Below are 22,113 nucleotides of genomic sequence, written 5' to 3' on the forward strand. Positions count from 1 at the left end.
TGAATAGACTAGTCTGTATATCAATTTTAGAAATTGTATTTTCTTGTTCGATTTCCGCGTTCCCAGTCAGAGACCAGGCTTCTGGAGCCGCTAGCACGGGGCACCGTCGTGCTCCGCCGATAGTTTCCGGTCCTCGTCGGTGGCTCAACGATAGTCAGATACCAAGCGATCCCCAGATATTCTGTCGCGAAGAATCCAAAACGCCTATTTACACAGGTAAGCCAGATATCCAGTTCAAATATTTGTATCTGGTTCTCTCCTCTAATTGGGGTCGCATCGCTGAGCATGGGAAACCATATATGTAGAGGGCGATGAAGACCTCGGTGGTCCCGGCGTACGTATCTGGAACCTCGATCCGAATAGCCACGGTGATGTTGAAGGGACTATGTACTTCCTCTACGAAAGCAACCACGACTTCGTGCCCTACAAGTACACAATTGTAAGCGTCTTTAATCTAAAATTGAGTCTTTATGTATCGCGACACTGATTAGACCCCCCTCGATCGCGTTTCTAGATCCTACCTTTCTCATTCGTATTTATTGCCGTGTGTCCAACGTTTCGTGGTCGGATCGTGCGAGGGAGTTACATGAATCTTGACGGGCGGAAGCATCTGCTTGGTACGTGGGCAGAAATCAACTGGCATGCCAACGAGACCGGATCAACATGGGGCGACATCTCGATACTACAGGGCAACGACGGAGCTGCTACGATCCAGTCGCTTGACGGCCTTTCCAGGGTTAAAGGGTTTACGCTCGACCTTCTTCTCAACGCACCGGCTGAGGCGTGGGCACAGAAACCAACGGGATCGTGGTGTCTTGACAGGATAATCGGCGAGGAGGCAAATAATGCGACAAAGATGTGGGAATCGGGTTTCCTGGATCCATGGAATGTGTACCTGGAGAATGATATTGATCCTGTCATCAACTCAAACAACGGGAGATTCCAGGTTACATTTTATCCCGGCATCATATAAGTAGACATGTCGCATCCACCTATTTAGAGCTGGAAAAATAATAGAAGATGGTTGAAACTTTCATTCATCATCGTTGAACATTTGAATTATGAAGGTGTAGAAATTGGACGTGGGGGGCGGGGTAGCTAGAGAAGGGCAGCATTGTCAGCTGTTTGCACTTGAGAGTCTCACCTGCAGATGCTCGTATACCTGCGGAATTTGATTGGTAGGTCCGGAGAAGGATCTCCTAATCCCCCCAACTTCTAATAATATCCTTGTAATTATGATCTCAATCGGGCTGGGGTGGCACGGGCCAGTATAGCGTCGCACGGACCATAAACTACAGAAACGCTACCCGCTGAACCCAATCAGTTGGGATTTATTAAATTGCTCCAGGGCCAAGGTTTAGCATTTCTGCAATACCAAGGTACATACCAAGTACATATGTGGTCTAAAACAAGCTACGATCGTATAGCCAGCCCAGTAAATTGTACGAGACATGTACATTCTATTGCCGGCTAACCGTTTTCAAGGATGTCGCCAAGCAGCCAAGACGCTTAAGCTTTAATGTAAAGGTTCAATCTTGACTCTTTTTCCTTAAGGCTCTCATCGCCTTCTTCATCTCATCTCGGTGTAAAAATAAAAATAAAAAAGATCAAGGAAAGGAAATAGGCTTTTCCCAGATTTACTATCGTATTTTCCCTTCGTCGCGAAGTTGTGAAAACGAAAATAATTCCCATTCTACACAAATCATGGCGATCCTCTATTTTTGCGCATAACTAAAGCATGCTGCACTGACATTGACACAGACACTAAACACTGATATACAGTACTGACATCACCATGATCTAACCTTGGAAGTCATGTGCTCTCTTGTTATTCAGTGCTTTAAGGGTACCTAGCTCGGCATAGTAGCGGAAAGCAAATACAAGCACGCGCGTGTGTGTGGTGGTGAGCGCTTTGGGATTTATCGAATTGTCTAAGATGGCGCCGCCGCCTCAGAAGCAGAAATTCGTTGTCTTAGCCGCCTGGTGAGTGTAACACTCCTAATAATAATAAGCCTGTTTTTATTTTCGTCTTATCTTATGAGACTATTCATCCCGTCATCCTGTCATCCTATCGTTCTTACTTTTGTCTGTTCGAGCAGAACTTAACAATTAACGGCGCATGGTAGTGTTCTTGGCCTTAGTACCACTTTCGTCTGGTCTCGATATTATAAGAGCGCAGCTTTTGGTATAGTAGCCCAACTTCGTCAGACATAGCTGTTGTCTATATATGCTAATTCAATAAATAGAGCGACCATTTCACTTCTCTATTCTGACTTTCCTCTTCTCGGGATTTACCCTCTCCGCCTATGCTAGATATATACTCCGTACCGAGTCAAGCTATGCGCCATTATCCAATGGTGATTCGCCAACAAAATCCTTCTTCTCTGGCATACTGAAATCTCCATTGCGACTTCGATCATTATCGCCCTCATTTGCGCTATTACTTTTCTGCATAATCGCTCGCACTGTCTTGTATTGGAGGACTATTCGTACAATCCACTGCTCGTGGGATGGACTTCAGGTTTGTGCCTATTAATTATTATCTTGGCGAAACGCCCGAAGGAAACGACTTCTAATAGTTACAAATAGGCTTTCCTTCCGTTTCTTCTTATCGTCCATGATATCCTCGACCTACGACCTATATATCTACCGAGACACGGACATGACGCACAAGAACGATCCGCCGCGGCTTCTTCAGCCTTTATGAAATATGCTTTGGTCGCGTTACTTTGGGGATTGGCCGCCACCGACACCCTCCTCCTCTCCGAGCGTACGACCGGCGCCATATGTCCCGCCAGCCCCCATATCGAACGTTTTGTCCCTCTAGCTCAGCTGTTGACGTTAGCCTTAGACGCGGTCTTCATATCCCAGGCTGGAAAGCTGCGGCAAGTTAGCGAGGGACAATCGAAGACGTGGCATTATCTGGGTACACTGTTTCTGACGTCAGCAGCTGTATTGACCTTCCTAGCTGTGTGGTCTTCCATCGACCGAGCTAACTTCCAATGGAACGTCTTGCTTACTTGGCTTGCTGTTGGGGACTTAATTGCTGATAGTATAGCTGTGACCATAGGCATAGTCTCGGCCGTTTACCTGCTTGGCTATTTGCATGCTACGTTGGTGAATTTGTTACTCACCGTGGCGAGTATATTCGTCTACCTACAATGGAGAATCGCGGATGGGACTATGATCAGGGTATGGTCTACCTGGTGGGGTCTTGTGACTGGCATCTGGCTGTTTGTCGGAGCCGGTCTGTTATTCCATTTTGGGAAGACTGCCACGACTCAACTACCGTCATCCAGCGAGGGTGTCATTTTTAGGAATCGCTATGCTTTTTATGGCTTGATAGGCTTTCTTTTAATCTTCACCCAAACTGTTTTCATGAGTCCCGGAGGATTCCAGCCAACGCCTGCTCTAACCATTGTAAACGCCAGAGGCGAGTCGGATACCTGGATAGCTAAGGCAAAGAAGAGCAAATCGCTCCAAGCAGCGACTTCTGAATATAGAGAGCGATATGGAATACCGCCGCCTCCTAACTTTGATAAGTGGTATAATTTCGCAGTCTCGGTAAACTCCCCAATCATCGATACATTCGACCAGATTCATGCGGACCTTCTTCCGTATTGGGGTACCTTACCAGCTGTGCTACGCCAGAGAACGACTCATCTTCTCGAGCATCCATCACTCTCCATGGGTGGCATCCTTATTGAGGATGGGAAGATCGATATATCTCCTCACATTCACGGTACTCATAGGTGGATGATGGATGTCACCAAAGAGATGATTGAGCCCTTTGGGCAATGGCTACCCGATATGCAGCTAGCCTTCAATCTCGATGACGAATGCCGTATCTCGGTTCCACTCGACCGCATGCAAGCGTACACAGAAGAAGGACTGAAGGCAAGGGCAAGGCTAGGCGTAAAAGAAACATTGCTCCCATTTAGCAAAGCTCAAGAACCGCCGTGGGTAAAGGACTTTCTAGGTGCTGACGAGAGCATATGGGATCATAAATCACCTTGGTTCCTGGAAAGATTCAAGCGCCAGATTTTCTATGAATGGATCTCGCCAACTTGCCCTGCCGATTCTCCGGTGAATAAATACCGTTGGTGGAATAGGAAAGCAGAGTGCTTGGGTTGTTCTGCTCCACACATGACAAACGGTTACGTATCTAATTGGACACTATCTGGTGACTTGTGTCACCAACCAGACCTCGCGTACCTGCATGGCGTTTTGCTGTCGCCATCCGCTATGACACCTTCGCATACGCTATTTCCCGTCTTCAGCCAAAGTCGGCTGTACAATTTCGCCGATATACTATATCCAAGCCCGTGGAACTTTGGCGAGAAAGTGGAGATTGAGAATAATAAGAGCATACCATGGGACGAGAAGCTGAATAGCGTGTATTGGCGGGGTGCCTCGTCCGATGGTTTCGCTGTTCATGGTGCCTGGCAGACATTTCTCCGGGCTAGATTCGTACACATGGCTGCTAACGCAAAGATGTCCATCAAAGCGAAATCATTATTCAATTTCATCCCTTCTCGAAGAGATATTCTTTCTTCATTACGCTCTGCGACATCTACACCCCCAGACAATCCGCCACCTGTGGATAATCGCGTGTCTGTAAACGTTTCATTCGTCGGCAATTTCAATCGCTGCGATGACCGCGACTGCGCGGCTGAACATATTACCTTTTACGGTTCACCTGCGGCCGAACCTCCGCCCTCTCTTGACTTCCAAGAACATTGGCGTCATCGCCATCTTATCGATCTCGACGGCGCTGCTTTCAGCGGTCGTTTCCTACCCTTCCTCAAATCCGCATCTTTGCCATATCGTGCGGCCCTCTTCCGTACCTGGTGGGAAGAACGCGTCCATGCCTGGAGACACTTCGTCCCACTCGATGTGCGGCTAAGCGACCTTTGGGGTGCTGTAGGTTATCTGGGCGGACCAGGCCTAGCCGAGGCGGATGAGATCGCGCAGGCGGGTCGCGAGTGGGCGTTCCAATCTCTCCGTAAGGAGGACATGCAAGTGTACATGTTTAGATTATTGCTTGAGTGGGGGCGTCTCGTAGATGACCGTAGGGAAGATCTTGGATTCGCGCTGTGATGAACTAACGGGCGTAATGAAAGATAGAGACCATAGGGTTGGCTATACGTGTGATACGATTTGCATATATGGGATGGATGGATCGGCGGATGAATGGAACGGTCTGGTTTCTTGGTGTTCGCTTTTTCGTTGGTTGGATGATTGAATTTTACACTTGATACCACTATGAAGGAGCGCATGGGGTAGAAATATAAGAATATACTTAATACCACATGCAAACATTTACGACAATCGATTTTTCCATACAATGGCGAGTCGTTACCTATGTGTTTTCAAATGCATTAACATATGATTGGTACACTGAAAATAAGCCACCAATTTCAGCTCCAATATAATTAAGTCATAATTCCTATCACAAGATACATCATGAGAACACAGAAGGAAACCAAAACATCAACGCAGATTCGAGAGAACAATCCATCAAATTAACTAATATGGTATCCCATCTCCGCGTCGGGAAATGGCTATTTATCCATCTTGAAGAAGACAAAGATAAAAAGGTGAGGGAAGAAGAGAAATTGTAAGATGATCAGTAAGGAGGTCGGTAGATGTGTGGTAGGCAAGACTAGCAATTAACTCCTCCCTTTCCGGTCCTGTTCATCGCCTCGAAGATTCTATGTTCCTTTCCCATTTCGTGAGTGATTCATTTCAAAGATCTTGTCCGCCCGTTTCATCGACGCAAGAGTGGTCCTTCATTTTTTAACGCCCCTATAGCACCCCTAACTTTCTCCCCTAAGTAGATTCGGTTGGCAGGGCACTTAGATACACGTTAGGCCTGTGTATCTTAAGATACTCGCCGGATACCTCGTATGTACGCAGGAATAACCTTGCCGAAACTAATATTTCTTGAAATATGGACATATGAGCGTAAAACAAAAGAGACCAAGGGTTGACGATAACAAGCTTTACGCCTTGCCAGCTTCTCGGACTCTAACCATCCATGCGTCAACCTTTTCCTGTTGGTCGGGTTTACTCCTTCCTTCAAGAGCTTGTCGCACTTCAACGATGGTATTAGCGCTGAGTAAAGAAGCTTCCACGTCCAATAATAAGGCAACTGCTGCGCGGATTAGGACGGCGTCTCCTTCGAAAACATATACGTCCCATAGTCGAGTACATTCATCAAGGCTGTAATGTCGGGTGAAACAAGACGTGAATATCTCGCCAAGGTAATCATCCGGCTCAAGACCCAATTCCGAATTTGTAAGATGCTTATGAAGTCGTGGGGATTTCGCGGCAATGGTCTGTAGGAGAAGATTGAATGCTGACGTTTTAGCCCCAATGTCAGAAGCATAAAAGGAAAAGAGAAGAGGACGGTTTAACACGTTGGCGAGAGCGACAAAGGCAGCGGCAGGAGTAGCGAGGTTAAGCAAGAGCATTGCGGCGATAGTCTATTTAGTTGTTGAGTTAGTACACAAACGCTTTAATAAGTTGGGATGAACTCACATTACAACCGAATACGTAACCAATGTCACTTCGGTACATAGCGTAGGCTTGAAGGACGTCGATCAGGCCCTTGTGCAACGGAGCACCAGCCTGGAAGATCTTGAGGTCGGCCCAAGTCCGCTCCTGGACATCGGTCTTGATCTGAGTAAACCAGGCCATCTTACGTTCATCTTCAACACTACCCTTGCCAGTTGCGCAGCGTTCCTCGACTTCACGAACTCTTGTCAGAGCTGCTTGGAATGACGTCTCCGTCAATCCCAATTCGTTCCCAATAGCTCGAGACCACACGGCACCCCGACTGCGAGGCGCAATGCCTTTCCACCATAATTCTCTAGTTCGTCTCTCGCGAATAGCAGCATCCCATCTCTTCATGACGTCTTCTTCCCATACTTGCATAAGTGCTTTGGCGGCATTATCCTTGGTGCGCTCTCTGCTCTTGCGCACAGCTTCTCGCTTCTTGTCTGCCTCAACACTACTAGCCATCATCTTCTGGTACTCCTTAATGTGTCTCCTCTCTTCGGCTGGATCTTTGGGTGGTAGCCAAGATGGTCTTGTTCGCGATAGAACTGCCTCTTTCTCCTTTGAGACGGGTAGAGGATCGATCATAATGTTTGTTCGTCTAAGAGGGGGAAGTTCGGCGAGTGCAGATTTTACTCGCGGTTTTGGTGCGGGTCGGTCGTATGCAGAGGGATATAGACCATGTTTGTTTTGTTCATCAGCATGCTCTTCCAGTTTCTCAGTGAGCGCCTTCGCTTCAGGACTCAGCTCTGATATAGCAGCAGTCCAGCTTTTGGCGCGAGTTTTGAGTGAAGAAGACGATGTTGACCGGAGCGAGTCAGTAGATGACATAGAATCGGTCTTCCACGTTGGAGATTTTAAGCAACCCTGGGCGACTGCAACAGCGGGTGTTCCATTACCAACGCTACGGACACGTTCTTTCGGTCGTCTTTCAGGAGATGTGGAGGTAGAGTTCGGCCTACTAGGTGACCGCTCCATCGGCGGGCGCGGAGATAGGGGAACATTATCTAGTATGAGATCATCCGGGATGTTGTCATCGTCGTCGTCGCACTCCTTTTCCAGATCAATCGCCGACTTCGGCTCTCGTCCCAATTGCCAACTACTTCGACGTGGCTTCGGCACAACCAAACCATTGTCTCGGGGACTAAGCGAACGGGCCGAGAGATTAACGCTTGGGCTGGGACTTCGACGGCGACGAGACGCAGTTGCAGATGAAGAAGATCGTACCGAGAGACCACGGATCGGCAAAGGACTTGATTGAGGCTCGGGGCCGATGCCCGTGCTGAGACTGCGAGTACTAGTATCACGAAATTGTGTGGTCAGGGTCGGAGCTCCAGGACGTGACCCCGAAAAAGAGGCTGCCGTACGGAGCTGTGGCCGCGGGCGCGGGCGAGCTAAGTCACGGGTCTGGGGATGAATCTTAGGGCCGACATGTTTTGTGGACGCAGCACGAAGGTCTGAGGCGAAGGAGGCGCTGTAAGGATTGGGAGCTGATTTAATCTGGGTATCACGGAAATGAGAATGGTCAATAGAGGCGACATCATCATCGAGCCCAATCTCTTCAAAGTGAGCAACATCTGCCGCAATGGTATCGTCACCCTCATCTGAATTAAATGAGCGTACAGATGACGCCCTAGAAGTAATAGCTGATGTAGTCATGCCGGGCGGTGATCCAGGACTCGGAATTGCGAGGTCGAGCCCGTCTGAATGTCCTCCACCGTAGGTCATGATCGCATGGTCGAGCATCGAGTGCTAGCTCGGAGCGATGTAATCTAGAGTCGTCGATGCCAAGTTTTACCTGACAAGAGAGGGAAAACACAAAGCAGAGGTGTTTGTCGCTGGTGTTTCGGTGGGGAAAAGGGACCGAATCGGATCTTCTTCGCACCAAGAGACGGATCGTCCGGATTTTGTCGATCTGCTATCTGAGGATCGTTTCTATGTATTGTCGACTTCGGGCGAAGGAATCAGAGCAGTCCGCAGGATGTACAGGAATAGTAACGGCAAGGAACGGACGAGTTTTGTGTCTAAGACGACGGGGCAGATCGTGACAATGCAGAACACAAGGTTTCGACAAGTTCCGAATGGTAAATGGGGAAAGTTAGGATGACAGTAGGAGTGAAGCCCCTGATCCGCAGTAGAGTCGATGTGGTTAAGGTGAAATGAGGCTTGTCAATTGTCTCACGATCCTAGTAAGGACGAACACCCCTACCTCTTAACGGCGTGGTGTCGTGTGTCGGATATCGGAGATGTCTGACAATTAAAGCTGATAATTATTCAAATTACGCTTTAGATATTAATGAAGATGTAATATCTGTATTCTCGTTCGTACAATGTCGCGTGTTTTTGTAGTAAATTGATGCTTGTAGATATGATTGACAACGATGATATTTGATGTTTTCAATGTTGATCAATTAGGTTCGAAGACACTTTACGATTTAGCAGCGCGAAGTCTATATGGTGTAATTCACAAGTGAGTTGGTATGTAGTAGGTAAACATATGTCGTTCGTGAGTATGTATGTAGGATGTCGATATGGTATAGGGTGGTGGTGGTGGTTGTAGTCGTAATAGGGCTGAGATTTCGTATCGCCGAGTGCGCTGACACGAGATACGATCAATGCAAGGTACGAGGTAAATAAAAAACGAGTGAATGGGGATTAGTTGTTGTTTGAAAGAATGGACGAATATCAATCAAGATTATTGATGATGATTATGATATTCTAGAAAAACAACAACAGGAAAAGGACGAGGCGGCTTGACCGGATAACGAGCGGATCCCCCTAATGCGGCGGAGAAAAGAAGAAGCACAAGGTTGGAACTTGGAAGGAAGAACAAGAAAGTTGTTAAGCGACGATGATGTTGTGGTTGCGAGATTAGAGCTAAGCCTACATCTACCTAGGTACCTCAGTACTCCCTTCCTTCAATGTTCAACCGTACCTTCCTTGGTACGTAGCGCGGTTAGCTGGAGGTAACCAATAAAAGGTGGGCTCCCCCTCTACTTTACCCCTTAAAACCCCCCCGGCCACGATGGAAGGAAGGAACCTTAGGCCTGATCGTCTTGACCTTGGAAATCTACAAAATTTTGTAGGACTAAAAGTCTTAAAAGAGAAAGGAGGTGTTAACCTATATATCGTAATTTCCTACTTGACCAATTAAGTCACACCACATTATCTTGGATCATTGGTGCACTCGACTATCATTTGGCATTAGCATTCTTCAATGCCAGCAGATATGATCAATACACTACTCAATATTACTTCATATACACCCACGTTCCCCTTAATGAACCTACACACGTACATTAGTGGTAATATTTTTACGACGATAGGTACACGTACATATACATATGCATAAAGTTAATTATTACATTACGCATGCATTAGCTAAATATTGTGCATGCATATATATATATACCATAATTCGACATTCTAACAGCGATCCGCAACTCTGACGCAACAAATTCATAAACTTGATGGCTGGATAGAACTATATACATAGTTGACCTTCTAATTATCAAGTTTACAGCGGAGTATCCAGGTATGTCGTGATCTTGCATCGAACCTAAGTACCTAAACAAACCACAATAAAACAAATTCCAGGCAAGCCAGCTAATTCTACATAAAGTAATAGTACCCTAGGCTATGCTAAGTGCTAAGTACATCCACTACCTAGGTACATAGGCACTTCAAATGAACCTCAAGTTAGTTTCACATGCTTAATACACGGTGCATTCGACAGTATATGAAGGCACAAAATCTCCATCTTTACATATTTTATGGCGATTGGGGAATACTCGTGTAATCGGAGTTTAGACGGTTCTACTAGACCTGTAGCTATCCGCTCACCCTTCATGCTATTTGTATCAAATCACATTAAATGCCTTTACACTGAACGCCGCTCGTTGCCAACCGTCCACCACTTTTTCTTGCGGTACGCCCACCAAAACTACTAAGGGACGATCTCTTCGCTCTCCTCGAGCACCTCCTCGACGATCTCCTCAATCACCTGTTCCTCACCATTCTCAGGCAATTTAGCATCAGCCTCGACTGGATGCTTGGGCAAGCCAAGATCGAGCCTCTCTTCCTCAATTTCTTCCTCGACCGATGCGCGCCACGCAAGCCATTCGTCAAGCAAACGTCTTCGGGCTTCGACCACTGCCAAGTCTGCAGAGGCACCGCGTTCCGCGTCTTCTTGTTCGAAGATCTTGGAGTATTCGCGGAGATTCTTGCGGATCTGCTTCTGCTCGTCCTTTGTCAGGAGAGTAGGAGGTCTAGGCCGCCATAACCATTGGCGGAACTTGTCGACGGGCTCCTCTCGTAGCAACTCGCCCCTAAAATCGTAAACGTGGTATCCATTTTCCATCTACCGCTCGCCATTAGCACTGGAATAAACGTAGAATTCCAAACTTGAAAATTGCCAAACTTACCGTATGTTTCCAGACGGATGCCCAAGAGGCAACAAAACGACCCGATGGGTCCCATTGAATATCAGTAACACCGTAGTGGTCTGCTGTGTTCATGAGTTGCAGATTAGCGGTAAGATCCTTGTCACTTTCCGGCTTCTCGCCCTCAAAGTCCAGGTCGAAGAACTCGAGATCCGAACTCTGCTGGTTAGCAACCGTAGCAACAACAACGAAACGACCTCTAGGAGACCAATAGATAGCGTTGCTGTTCTTCTTCTCTAGTGTGCGCAGATGCTTGAAATTGCCAACAGCCGAACCCTTGGCCTTCTCGGGGCAGAAGAACGCTACGGAGGTCTTGGGAGCGACAGCCGTGGGGCCGGTTGGTTCGGGAGTTGTGATAATGACGAAACGATCTCCCTTCGGCTCCCACGCGAAGTTGATAACCGTGTCTTTGATCGTGTCAACGACTTCAACAGGAACACCCTTCTCTTTAATACGGAAAATCTCGAGAGTGGTAGCTTGTGACTTCTTGGACTTGGAATGTCGGTCAACCTTCACCGAGAGATATGTAGCATCAGATTGCCAGTGTAGTTTGGCATCGGTAACACTGAAGAGATTCAACGATCGAACAATCTGCTTCGAAGGCACACTCATCAAGCCGACCTTGGCGGGATTGCTGCCAATCTCCGGTGTCCAGAAGCAGAAGAGCTGCTCGTACTGTTTTACTCCTTCTCTCTGGGGGGTCGAAGGTGCCCATTCGAAGTCCATAACTCCCTCGATCTTAATAGTTGTCTTATCTAAAAGACCCATTCGAGGTAACTCATATACAGATATCGAAGAGCCTTGGGTCATTCTTGCCACATATTTATCATCGGAAGACCATTTAAACGCCGGCCAGGGAAATTTGGGTTGTTGCTTCGCTGGCGCCGCATGGGGGTCGTTGGTGTTAGGTAGGTCGAGGTTTGCGAACGATCGAAGTGGTTTGGCGGTCTCTACGTCCCAGATGACATAATTCTTGCCGTCCTCGTCTATGGACAATTGGGGATGACCCTCATCGGGTATGGAGATGGGCCTGTTGGACCATGTGACAACATACTTCTCGTTTGGCGAAAAGTCAAGCATGTTGACGAAGGGATGCGCAAAACGTTTTTGTCGAGACCACGATGCACCACCCCAAAGCTGAACACCTTGTTGATGGACGGATACTAGAAATGTTCCTAAAGGCGACCATTGTACAAAGCTCTCTGTCCAGTGCTGTCGATCGACAATGTTCTCGGGAGCCTCTTTCTCATTATTCCAGAACACACCGACAACATCGCCACGGTACATGGCGAACTGATCACGCCCACGACCACTCGGATCAGCTAGGAATGAACGTAGGTGCTCCTTCTCGGTGAACTCCTCGATCTTAGGAGGAACATAGTTCTCATCTACACGTCCTTCTCGGCCGTAGCGGTCGATGTCCGTCATCTTGTTGACTCGTAGGGTATGCTTCTTGTCGAGAGGGACCATGTCGAGCTGTCGCACAGCAGCTGCTGCTTCAGCGGGGGAGGCATATTCTACAAAGGCAAATCTAGAAAATCATATTAGTTTTTAAATATTTTGCCTTCAAAAATGTTTTGCGATATAGAATAGATAGCTCAGTTCCAAGCGGGTAGGGTGGAAGGATAATATCGTACCTAAGAGATTCACCATTTTCCATGGGCATATATATCTGATCCTCTTTCGTCTTTCCTACTTGGTTAAGCTTCTTCAATAAGAATTTAACCAGTTTCGGCTTCTGTTCCTCATTCACCACGGGTAGGCCATCGATAACGACAAAGGTATCGTAGCCTTGCTCTAGCTGAACTTCGTATTTTTCGCGCAAATCGGAAATGTCGATCTCATCCTCATCGTAGTCGTCTTCATCGACGTCTGCGTCGCGCAGGTGATCAAAAGACGGCGCCATATTGGGTCGTCGACAGCAAGATATTCGCAAAGGTTCTAGGTCGGATCGTGGGGTTGTGAGAGAAAAAATGCCCCGCCTTTAGAAATGTGTCGATAGGTGAGAATGCGAAATTCTCGGAAACTGATTCAAGTCGCAAATAATAGTGCGAAACAAGAATTTTTATGTTCTAGTGTCAATAAATCTATCGATTCGAAAAATACCACGCGAGGCGAGGTATCGCGACTAAATCTCGATTGTCGACCTTGAGTGGTAACTAGAATGGAGATTGGGGGGGGGAATGAAAAAAGAATGGTTGATTTCTTTCGTTCACGGCCAATATTTTTTTTACAGGTCCCTAAGGTGAAAAAAAAAGCCCCAATTGTGTGTGTGATCCCCGCCAATCCGCTTATCGCCTCCGTGATAACGCGTGATTGGCTTGTTATCTTATGTAATCAAATACCCAGGCAACTGCCCCTGAGCAGTGAAAACCAAACCCCACCTTCAGAACTATAAGCTTTACGTAGTAGGAGCCCGAGCACCTCCCAGCTATAATTCTCGGCAGCACGTTTTTCCCTTAAGGTATTCCCCCGCCAAAGAAAAAAAAAAAAGTGTTTAGGTGCAGCCCGCATTTACATCTGAAGCTCTCGCCAGGCCCACCATCACCATTAAGTAGCGGACAATACGAGACAAGTCTTAAGTTTCGACGAGGAAACGTACCACAACAAATCAACTTCTTACTTAATTGGTACATGATTAAAAGTGGTTAATATGGTATATATACAAAAAACAACACATTCATTACGAGTTTCTACTGACCAAATGCTTCATCTAGTCGTCGTTCAGTCCTACTCAAATCTTCGAAGAGGGCACCACCGAAGAGAAGGGAGAAAATGCCCGTCTCGCCGCCTTCGTTGGCGCCATCGCAGTGGGTGATTTGGTGAAGAGTACGCTTGGCCCCAAAGGAATGGACAAGATCTTACAATCAGCGTATGTGCCAGCCTAACGTTTGATTTCTTATATGGCCAGTATGCTTTGACTAACAACACCAAGTTCTACCTCCGAAATCATGGTTACCAACGACGGTGCCACCATTCTTAAGTCCATAGCCCTCGATAACGCCGCAGCGAAGGTCCTCGTCAACATATCGAAGGTCCAAGATGACGAAGTCGGAGACGGTACAACATCGGTGGCTGTATTAGCAGCAGAGCTCCTACGAGAAGCCGAGAAGCTTGTCGACAAAAAGATACACCCCCAGACTATCATCGAAGGCTACCGGATAGCAAGCCAAGCAGCCCTTCAAGCATTAGAAGGCTCTGCCGTAGATCACAGCAAGAACCCCGAAGCTTTCAAGAAAGACCTACTCGCCATCGCACGCACTACACTAAGCTCTAAGGTACTCGCCCAAGATAGAGACCTCTTTTCGAAGCTCGCTGTCGAGGCTGTACTGCGACTGAAAGGATCCTCCGATCTAAGCCACATTCAAATCATCAAGAAGGCTGGTGGGAAGTTGAGTGACTCCTACTTAGATGAAGGGTTTATTCTCGACAAGAAGATTGGAGTTAACCAGCCCAAGCGACTAGAGAAGGCCAAGATATTAGTCGCTAACACATCTATGGATACGGATAAAGTCAAGATCTTCGGCGCGCGTATGAAGGTCAGCTCCACTGGGAAGTTGGCCGAGCTCGAGAAAGCCGAGAAGGACAAGATGAAGGCTAAGGTTGATAGAATCAAGGCGCATGGTATAAATTGTTTTATCAACAGGCAACTGATCTACAACTGGCCCGAACAACTCTTTACTGACGCCGGCATCATGTCCATCGAGCACGCCGACTTCGATGGTATCGAGCGCCTGGCTTTGGTCACCGGTGGTGAGATCACATCCACATTCGACCATCCAGAGCAAGTAAAGCTTGGCCACTGCGACTTAATCGAGGAGGTCATTATCGGCGAGGACACCCTCATCAAATTCTCTGGCGTGGCTGCGGGCCAGGCTTGTACCATTGTACTTCGAGGTGCTACAGAACAGTTGCTAGACGAAGCAGAGCGTTCACTACACGACGCGTTGGCCGTTCTCTCCCAGACTGTCAAGGAGCCGAGAACAACACTGGGTGGCGGGTGCGCTGAGATGCTTATGGCTAAAGCAGTAGAAGGCGCAGCGACTCGAGTAGAAGGCAAGAAGCAAATGGCCGTATCATCGTTTGCCATTGCTTTACGACAGTTACCGACCATTCTTGCCGACAACGCAGGATTGGACTCTAGTGATCTTGTCGCTAGATTGCGGAAAGCCATTTATGATGGTATGTCGACCTACGGTTTAGATCTGATGGCACCTGGTGGAGGAATAGCAGATATGCGAGACTTGGGAGTGATCGAGAGCTACAAGTTGAAGAAAGCGGTTGTATCGTCGGCAAGTGAAGCCGCAGAAGTAAGTTGGGCCCCTATATGTTTCTATCGGCGTAATGTCAATGCTAATACATCCTAGTTACTCCTAAGAGTTGACGACATAATCCGAGCAGCACCACGGAGGAGAGAAAGACACTGATGGAAGTCGCATGCAATAAAAGGATGTAAAAGTAACATAGACTAGGCCTTAGACCATGGCAATACCCTGACAGAATGAGCAGCTCGGCTTGTCTAGTACAAATACGTCTTCGTGTGAGATAATATTTGCGATGATCTTTATATGTACCTAACTCGGGTAGGCGATAGGACCACTCTCGGACTAGGTATGTGTGACGATATACATATGGGTATTGTGGAGGATTACAGGCAATGACATCCTCTTAGGCACGTTCGGGTTAAAACTGAAAACTCTTTAAGAAGGACGCAGTTCTTCGCATATCTAACGATCTTCCGATTCATCGCCTATTGTTCATCTTCTACCAAGCAATGCCGCGATAATGTATTATAGTACAAGCACTGACATCTAAACATCGAGCAAAGTTCCTTAGATATAACCCCATCTTCTGGTAGCACACAGTATAATTTGCTGACACCGAAACTCCGACAAAAAGCAACTTGCTAGGCCCATTTTCAAGCTCTAGTCCACGAGGTAACGAGTTCATTTATTCTACGTAAACTTCTTTTAATAAAAATGGAGTTTCATACGTGTAGCTAGGACCGCTACAAGCATACGATTTGTATAACCGGGGCTCCCGGGTAGCAGCGCTAAATAATTTCCAAGGGTTTCTAATTCTAAAAAGCAATACCATGGTATATTTCCTATTACGTGCGCAGGTGCCCCAATTTTAAGAGAGCGCTAATCATTATGGTCGACATCTTTACCTGGGTAAGCACCGCCCGCGGAATTAATCACATTTGTTCTAGTGCCACATAAGGAATACATCAAGGTTAGTTATCCTCGAAACCATCAGCCTCACTTGCGGGGGTCTAAGCTTTTCAGTCAGGCAAGATGGTTCACAACATCGAGTTCAATCGCATTTATAGAGAGTAGTAAGAGTGGGAACGAATAGAGGACGTGATGGGAACTAGTAGCCGGGGGGGAATCGCTTCGGCAGCGTCCTAGTTATCAACTTGAGGCAGGCAAATTAAGTGCAAAATACCTACAGGTAGGCAAGTAGGACGGCGAATCTCACGCCTGAGCAACTGCCATTAAGTACACCCGGCTGTAAAATTTTGTCTATCTACAAATCTCGGTTAATTGTATACATACAGGGGATATGCTCCAACTCCCAAGCTCCCGGTACTAGATTGGTAAAGAGATTCAAAAGTGTATACCGTGCGGTGACTACTGTAACACAACAACAAGCCTTGTAAGATGTTTCAGTTCTAGGATGTTTGTCTGAAGTGACAGGTTATATCTGACAGCCAGGTTCTCAACCAATGGATCATATGATACTATGGGGGGCATCTTATGGTCGAATCGTGAAAGACGTACTCGAACTGGAGGTCTCGATACTTGCTTTATATATTAGTTAAAAAAAACTGCATGACAATCTTCTTGTCGTGGGCGAGTTGCTAGGTATTCTACGTAGGCTGTCCATCTATAGCGTGTACCAATACCTACTCTAGCACCTAGGTATTCATTAGGTAGTCGTATATCTTGAGGTATTGATACATAGCGATCAACCGTGCGGGATGTGTACTGCGTGTTGCTTTTTCTCTTGACGACCAGGTCCTTAAGTGGTAGCTAGCGTAATCGCGGAAATACTGGGATTAGACGTTCCGCGTGTCTCGAGACACGTCGCGGTCGACAGTTCCATTCGATTGGACCTACCCTGGAACCGAAAGGGGCCGTGTATCGATGCAGGACTCGGTTCTCCTTACGACTTTCTTTTGGCACACAATTTTTTTTCTCCCCCGTCTATGTAAAAATTCCGAGAGGACATGCCTTAACACCTGAACTCTTAACATTGTATTCTCCTTAATTGCTCACATTCTGGTGATAAGAGACTGACCCGAAGTTTGATGGTTGTTCTTCTCATCAAGAACAACCCCACGCAACATTAACACGCGGAATTCTCTTTCTAAACTGGAGGTTAACGTCAATCATTGGCTACAATGGCCAATTCTAGGAGAAGGAGTAAACGAAGGTCAGTAACTTCGGATATCGTGGCCTCTGATAGTCGAGGGTCGCCGTCCATATATGGTAACCAGCTTGCCTCTCCTCCATCGTCATCAGGTCTATTTGTACCATCAAGTCCTTTGGTGGAACAAAACCAGAATCATGACCATCCCACAGACTACCCGGACAATGTAGAAGATGGTCTCAATGGTTCCTCAGAACCAGTAATAGTAAGATATTGGAACATACACTTATGTTGCCAGCTGAGTTATTAATATTCAAGTAGGTGGTTCCAGAAATGGTCGCCACACCATCGCCGAATACGGAAATAACATCTCTCTCTCGCTCACCTCGAACCCAGCCTATACACCAAGAAGTGCTCGAGCCCGGCGCATCCATCAGTTCTAGTTGTCTGTCACGCTGCGAGAAGGTCAAGCTTCTTCAGATCACTTGTAGGCACGGGCCCAGGCTCTTACATTGCCCAACTTCGGGGAAGCATGCTGAAGAAGAAATGTGGACATCGATTATGGAAGAATTCTCTACCAAAGTCCGAGCTGGTTTCTTCTCGAACTATGCCCAAGTGAAGAGAATGAATAATAAAATATGCCGTAGTCGGCGACGGAAACACATGAAAGAAACTACCCCATCGGAAATACGGTCGGACGACCTTGCTACGTGGATTGATCGATGGGTGCGAGTTTGGAAATATCGGGACCTAGATGTCAATATTGCCAAAGCCATTCAATCCATCCGCGAAACAATGGGCGAGAAACGTCTTAAGCGGATTTTCCGTGATAGAATAGATGGGGATGAGTTGCCCGAGCAGCTTAGAGAACTTATATTTTCAGCTCCCCTATTGAAAAAGATTCGGAAGGGAACCTATGCTATAGAGCGATCCGCGAGGAGTCGTCGTTGGTCTCTGTTCCCCAGCGGAGTAGAATCAGATTACACGGACGAAGATGATATGGAAGATGATGCAGGTGAAGAAGTAATAGAGGAGGAGCCGCCACTACCATCGATCGAAGAGGACCACCGGAGTGGCCCATATTTCGTTGTGTTGGAGGATTCGGAAGTGATCCCTAATCAGCGGGTTGAGAGGGAATCGGAGGTCATAAATACACGACCAGAAACCCTGGAAAGGCTTAATCGGCTTGGAGAAACCTTCGCCGCTGGACTCAAGAAAGCAGGGGGGGCGATGGCGGGTAAACAAGTTTCAGTTCTTGAGTTGGCACAGAGACATGAAGAAGAATGTCCACCCTCACCGGCAAGCGCCCCAAGTCCACCAAGAGTTGTTTCGGACATTATCACGCAACCTCAATCGGTGGCAGTCGACCCGGAGGACGTTACCATACCATTCGCAGCTTCGCCCTCCGGGCATGTAGGGGGATTCGAAGTTGACCCCTTAACCTCCTGTCGTGCCGGTCCATCGGGCCTCGGACAGGCACCACATCATGAAACTGGAGTCCGGCGTGGCACTGGCACCAATGCTGGCCGAACACAGCCTCTCGAACCTGGTACATATCGTGCTCACCAGAGCATTATATTAGGCTGGCATGCTCGCCAGATAGTGAAAGCAGGGGCGAATAACACTGCTGAGCGAGACCATCGGCAAAGCGTATCGGCTACCTTCACCAGGAGCGGCCACATGAACCTCCGGCTTCGTCGTAGCAACATGCAGGGGAATACGGTACCGAAAGGATCCCGTCTTACCGGGATAATATCTGTTTCTCTTAAGGATGTTATGCCCCACCCTCTATACTACGGTATGTCTAATGATGAAATGCGTATGGAGGCGGGTCGCCAAAGCCTTAACGCTGTCAAACAGCGCATCACCTATCCCTGGGTACCGACAACGGCGACCGAAGGTAGGGGTTTAACTGATGATGAGCTACGGCCTGCACTAGAGGTGGTTGATAGGCCATATAACGGCGAGCGAGAGGAGAACAGTACCCAGGAGTCAGAACATCACGAGACTGTAGCTTTAGTATCTCAGAGCCATAGGCCCACCAGCCAAAGCGAAGTCCAAAACACCGAAGCGAATTCGCAATCTTCATCGCAAGGTACGGAGGGTTTGCGCGAGCCTGGCCAAAGACAGTCTCTCGTAGCCTGCTCTCAGAAAACTGTAGATAATCAGTCGAATCGACCGGTACGAGAATCTCGGGAGGCCTCGAATAGGGATGATCCACCTGCTGTGTCGAAGAAATCCCTCGCGAACAAGAAAACACGTCGAAATTCCACAATGGCAGGGAGGATTCCGTCTCGGAGCTCAGCCTCGGGGGAACCTAACCCTAAAACTAAGAGATATTTGAACAAGAATAGGATCACTCCCTCGAGGTTTTATGGGAGTCAAACCTCGGAGGATATTGTTGAGGATAGTAATAACTTAGCTCAGCAGTCTATTACTTCGCCTCAAGTCATTTCTGGATCGACGCATCAAACCGCCAGCTCCTCGCAAGCTAAGGGAAAATCACCGATACTACCCACGTCGATGACTATCACTTCATTCAGCGACGATTCTGACTGTGAAAGTTTACCTACGCCCAAGGAGCTGGTGAAAAGATGGATGGTCAAACCTAAACATCGTGACGATGTATCTACTCCGCGACGGGACCAGAGAGAGCGCCAAGGACCTGAAGATACTAGCAACAACATTGGGCACGCGGAAACCAGCACAAATACGTCTCAAGAATCGACTCATACTTCGTCGCGAACAGATGCGCACAAAAACAAACCAGAGGATACTATTACTCCATCAAGAGAGACGAGTATCGGAGTCCGACAGCCCGAAGATGGGTCGGGGGATCGGGCAGTTAGCATCCCTACCTCGATTCGCTCACGATCGAAGAAGCGTCGATCTACGATGGTATCACCATCAAACCCATCGGGCGCCAAGTTGGCTGAACCATCTAAATTGCTAGAGCTTCCAGAACCAAGCCCTCCGGCCAGGGATGCACAACGTCCGCGAACGAGAATGCAGCTGCCCATTCGTGAACCTGTAGCGAGGTTTAAGTCGATACTTAGGCCAGGTAGGTTCACAGATAGAAATAGTCCCAAGCTCGACATGCGTTCTTCTAGCAAGAGTATTTCTCGCAACGAACCTGGACACTCCAGGAGCAGCCCCGGGTATCAAGGCACGAAGCCTCGGGTGCAGGATCAGTATCCAATGCCTAACGAACGGCCACCAGTGGGAAATTGGGGCTGTAGGGCAGCGAATGGGGAAAGGTGGATGGGGAGGAAAAGTACGCCTCGTCGCCATTCTCCATATGAGCTACCAGGACCTGACATACCGAGACGTGGGTCTTCGAGAGCCTTCAGGAGAAGTGGCGGCCAACCAGCATCGGCTGAATATAGGGATATGTCTGTTTCGTCGCTATCTCCTGCGGCATTCTCAAAGCAATGGGGGAATAGTAGGGGTAGACGACGACGTCAACAGAACAAGAAAACCAACGACAACAATAGGTTTCTAGGAAGAAGCTATAACGAACATAGTGGATCGTGGAAATCTCAGCCTAGGGAGGAAGTTGGGACATCTTACGGCATGAACGCGTCCTGGTAAGGGAGAGAGGGTCGGCTGGGGGATTGCTCATAATCGCAGTTAACATGACTTGAAGGCAATAATTCAGACGGTGGGCTTGGCCTACGTATTCTGGAATTTGTCCTAATGGCCACTGTGTTACGAGAATCCCTATAGTGTATGTACCTAGTGTTTCTGGTATATAAGCGTATAAAACCAACGTCGCACGGTCCGCTGGAGTATGCTGCAGTGCCATCTTAACACTGCGCGGGTATGTATACGAATGTATATCGGGTAAGGAGCACGAAAACGGCTTTGTTCCTGTTCGGACAGCTATCCGACGGGGGTGAACAGACCCAATGATATCAAGATACTGTGGCAATAGGGGAGATCAAATTCCGGGGTATTTCACATGTAAGATGAAATTGTGAAGTACCTCGGAAAGACTCAGTGTATGTCCGAATCAAGATCACCATTTAGTATGGTAAGTATCTGTACGGGTTTATAGTCGTGGTATGTCATGGCTTTACTTTTGGTCTTTCTTCCGAGTCAGCGTCTCATAATAGTAGATCAACTTACTCGATGCAGATACAGATGCGCTGGACGTGGAGGCTGTAGAGGATATCATTGGATCGATATCATTAGAGCTTGAATTGACCTCGGGCGAACATGATGATAATGTAGACCATTGCCGTATATGTATAGTGGCTTTCATCATGAGAACTCACGCCAGACACATGGTACCTAGGGATGGCAGCGAGGTGTGTGATGACGGGAGTCTGCGGTGTCTGCGGTGTCTGCACGTGGATAAACCGATTGGTAAGAAATTCTATTTAGAATGGTACATACCTAGATACATCTATACTCGGGGAATGGATTAGGGTTACAAGCTTGCAGGGTTGTAGGGTTGCAGGGATCTACATATCTCAACAATTGATTAATTTAGTAGGACAAGATCCTAGGCGATCCCCAACAGAAAAAAAAAAAATAGAAAGAAAAAAAAGTGACGAGGACCCAAGGAAGCGGAGAATACCCCATTCTGGAGAGCTAAAGTCTATTCTAAATTGGGGAATCCGCTTTCCCCTGATCGAGTTGGTTTGAACCCTGCAAACCACGCATCGGGAACATGGAAAATTCAGGGGCATGTGAATCTTGCGCATGTATAAAAGTATAGGCCCTTGCATTA

General features: G+C 47.5%; 6 protein-coding genes across 6 annotated transcripts; 4 read left to right on the forward strand and 2 right to left on the reverse strand.

Annotated features, from left to right (window-relative positions):
- The first annotated feature begins 425 nt into the window (after window positions 1-425).
- On the forward strand, window positions 426-1,061 carry F4822DRAFT_235530 (uncharacterized protein). The gene has a single exon (XM_051454213.1). The coding sequence runs from the start codon at window positions 587-589 to the stop codon at window positions 971-973; it is 387 nt and encodes a 128-aa protein (XP_051316189.1). The 5' UTR covers window positions 426-586; the 3' UTR covers window positions 974-1,061.
- Window positions 1,062-1,485: 424 nt separating this feature from the next.
- F4822DRAFT_401867 (glycosyltransferase family 90 protein) lies at window positions 1,486-5,330 on the forward strand. Its single transcript, XM_051457978.1, has 4 exons — window positions 1,486-1,983; window positions 2,127-2,185; window positions 2,247-2,521; window positions 2,590-5,330. The coding sequence occupies exons 1-4, from the start codon at window positions 1,937-1,939 to the stop codon at window positions 5,098-5,100; spliced, it is 2,892 nt and encodes a 963-aa protein (XP_051316190.1). The 5' UTR covers window positions 1,486-1,936; the 3' UTR covers window positions 5,101-5,330.
- On the reverse strand, window positions 5,331-8,747 carry F4822DRAFT_401870 (TBC domain-containing protein). Its single transcript, XM_051457979.1, has 2 exons — window positions 6,544-8,747; window positions 5,331-6,488 (listed from the first exon to the last, which is right to left on the reverse strand). Exons 1-2 carry the CDS (start codon window positions 8,305-8,307, stop codon window positions 6,006-6,008), a joined length of 2,247 nt encoding a protein of 748 aa, XP_051316191.1. The 5' UTR covers window positions 8,308-8,747; the 3' UTR covers window positions 5,331-6,005.
- Window positions 8,748-10,071: 1,324 nt separating this feature from the next.
- On the reverse strand, window positions 10,072-13,221 carry F4822DRAFT_401877 (eukaryotic translation initiation factor 3). Its single transcript, XM_051457980.1, has 3 exons — window positions 12,641-13,221; window positions 10,986-12,534; window positions 10,072-10,921 (listed from the first exon to the last, which is right to left on the reverse strand). Exons 1-3 carry the CDS (start codon window positions 12,907-12,909, stop codon window positions 10,508-10,510), a joined length of 2,232 nt encoding a protein of 743 aa, XP_051316192.1. The 5' UTR covers window positions 12,910-13,221; the 3' UTR covers window positions 10,072-10,507.
- Window positions 13,222-13,410: 189 nt separating this feature from the next.
- On the forward strand, window positions 13,411-16,093 carry F4822DRAFT_401879 (chaperonin Cpn60/TCP-1 family). The gene is made up of 4 exons (XM_051457981.1): window positions 13,411-13,659; window positions 13,721-13,875; window positions 13,939-15,313; window positions 15,371-16,093. Exons 1-4 carry the CDS (start codon window positions 13,657-13,659, stop codon window positions 15,428-15,430), a joined length of 1,593 nt encoding a protein of 530 aa, XP_051316193.1. The 5' UTR covers window positions 13,411-13,656; the 3' UTR covers window positions 15,431-16,093.
- Window positions 16,094-17,084: 991 nt separating this feature from the next.
- On the forward strand, window positions 17,085-21,269 carry F4822DRAFT_235625 (uncharacterized protein). The gene is made up of 2 exons (XM_051454214.1): window positions 17,085-17,643; window positions 17,700-21,269. Exons 1-2 carry the CDS (start codon window positions 17,410-17,412, stop codon window positions 20,967-20,969), a joined length of 3,504 nt encoding a protein of 1,167 aa, XP_051316194.1. The 5' UTR covers window positions 17,085-17,409; the 3' UTR covers window positions 20,970-21,269.
- The last annotated feature ends 844 nt before the right edge of the window (window positions 21,270-22,113 follow it).

This window comes from Hypoxylon trugodes, assembly GCF_022578975.1.
Source record: "Hypoxylon trugodes strain CBS 135444 unplaced genomic scaffold F4822scaffold_4, whole genome shotgun sequence".
Lineage (NCBI taxonomy): Eukaryota > Fungi > Ascomycota > Sordariomycetes > Xylariales > Hypoxylaceae > Hypoxylon > Hypoxylon trugodes.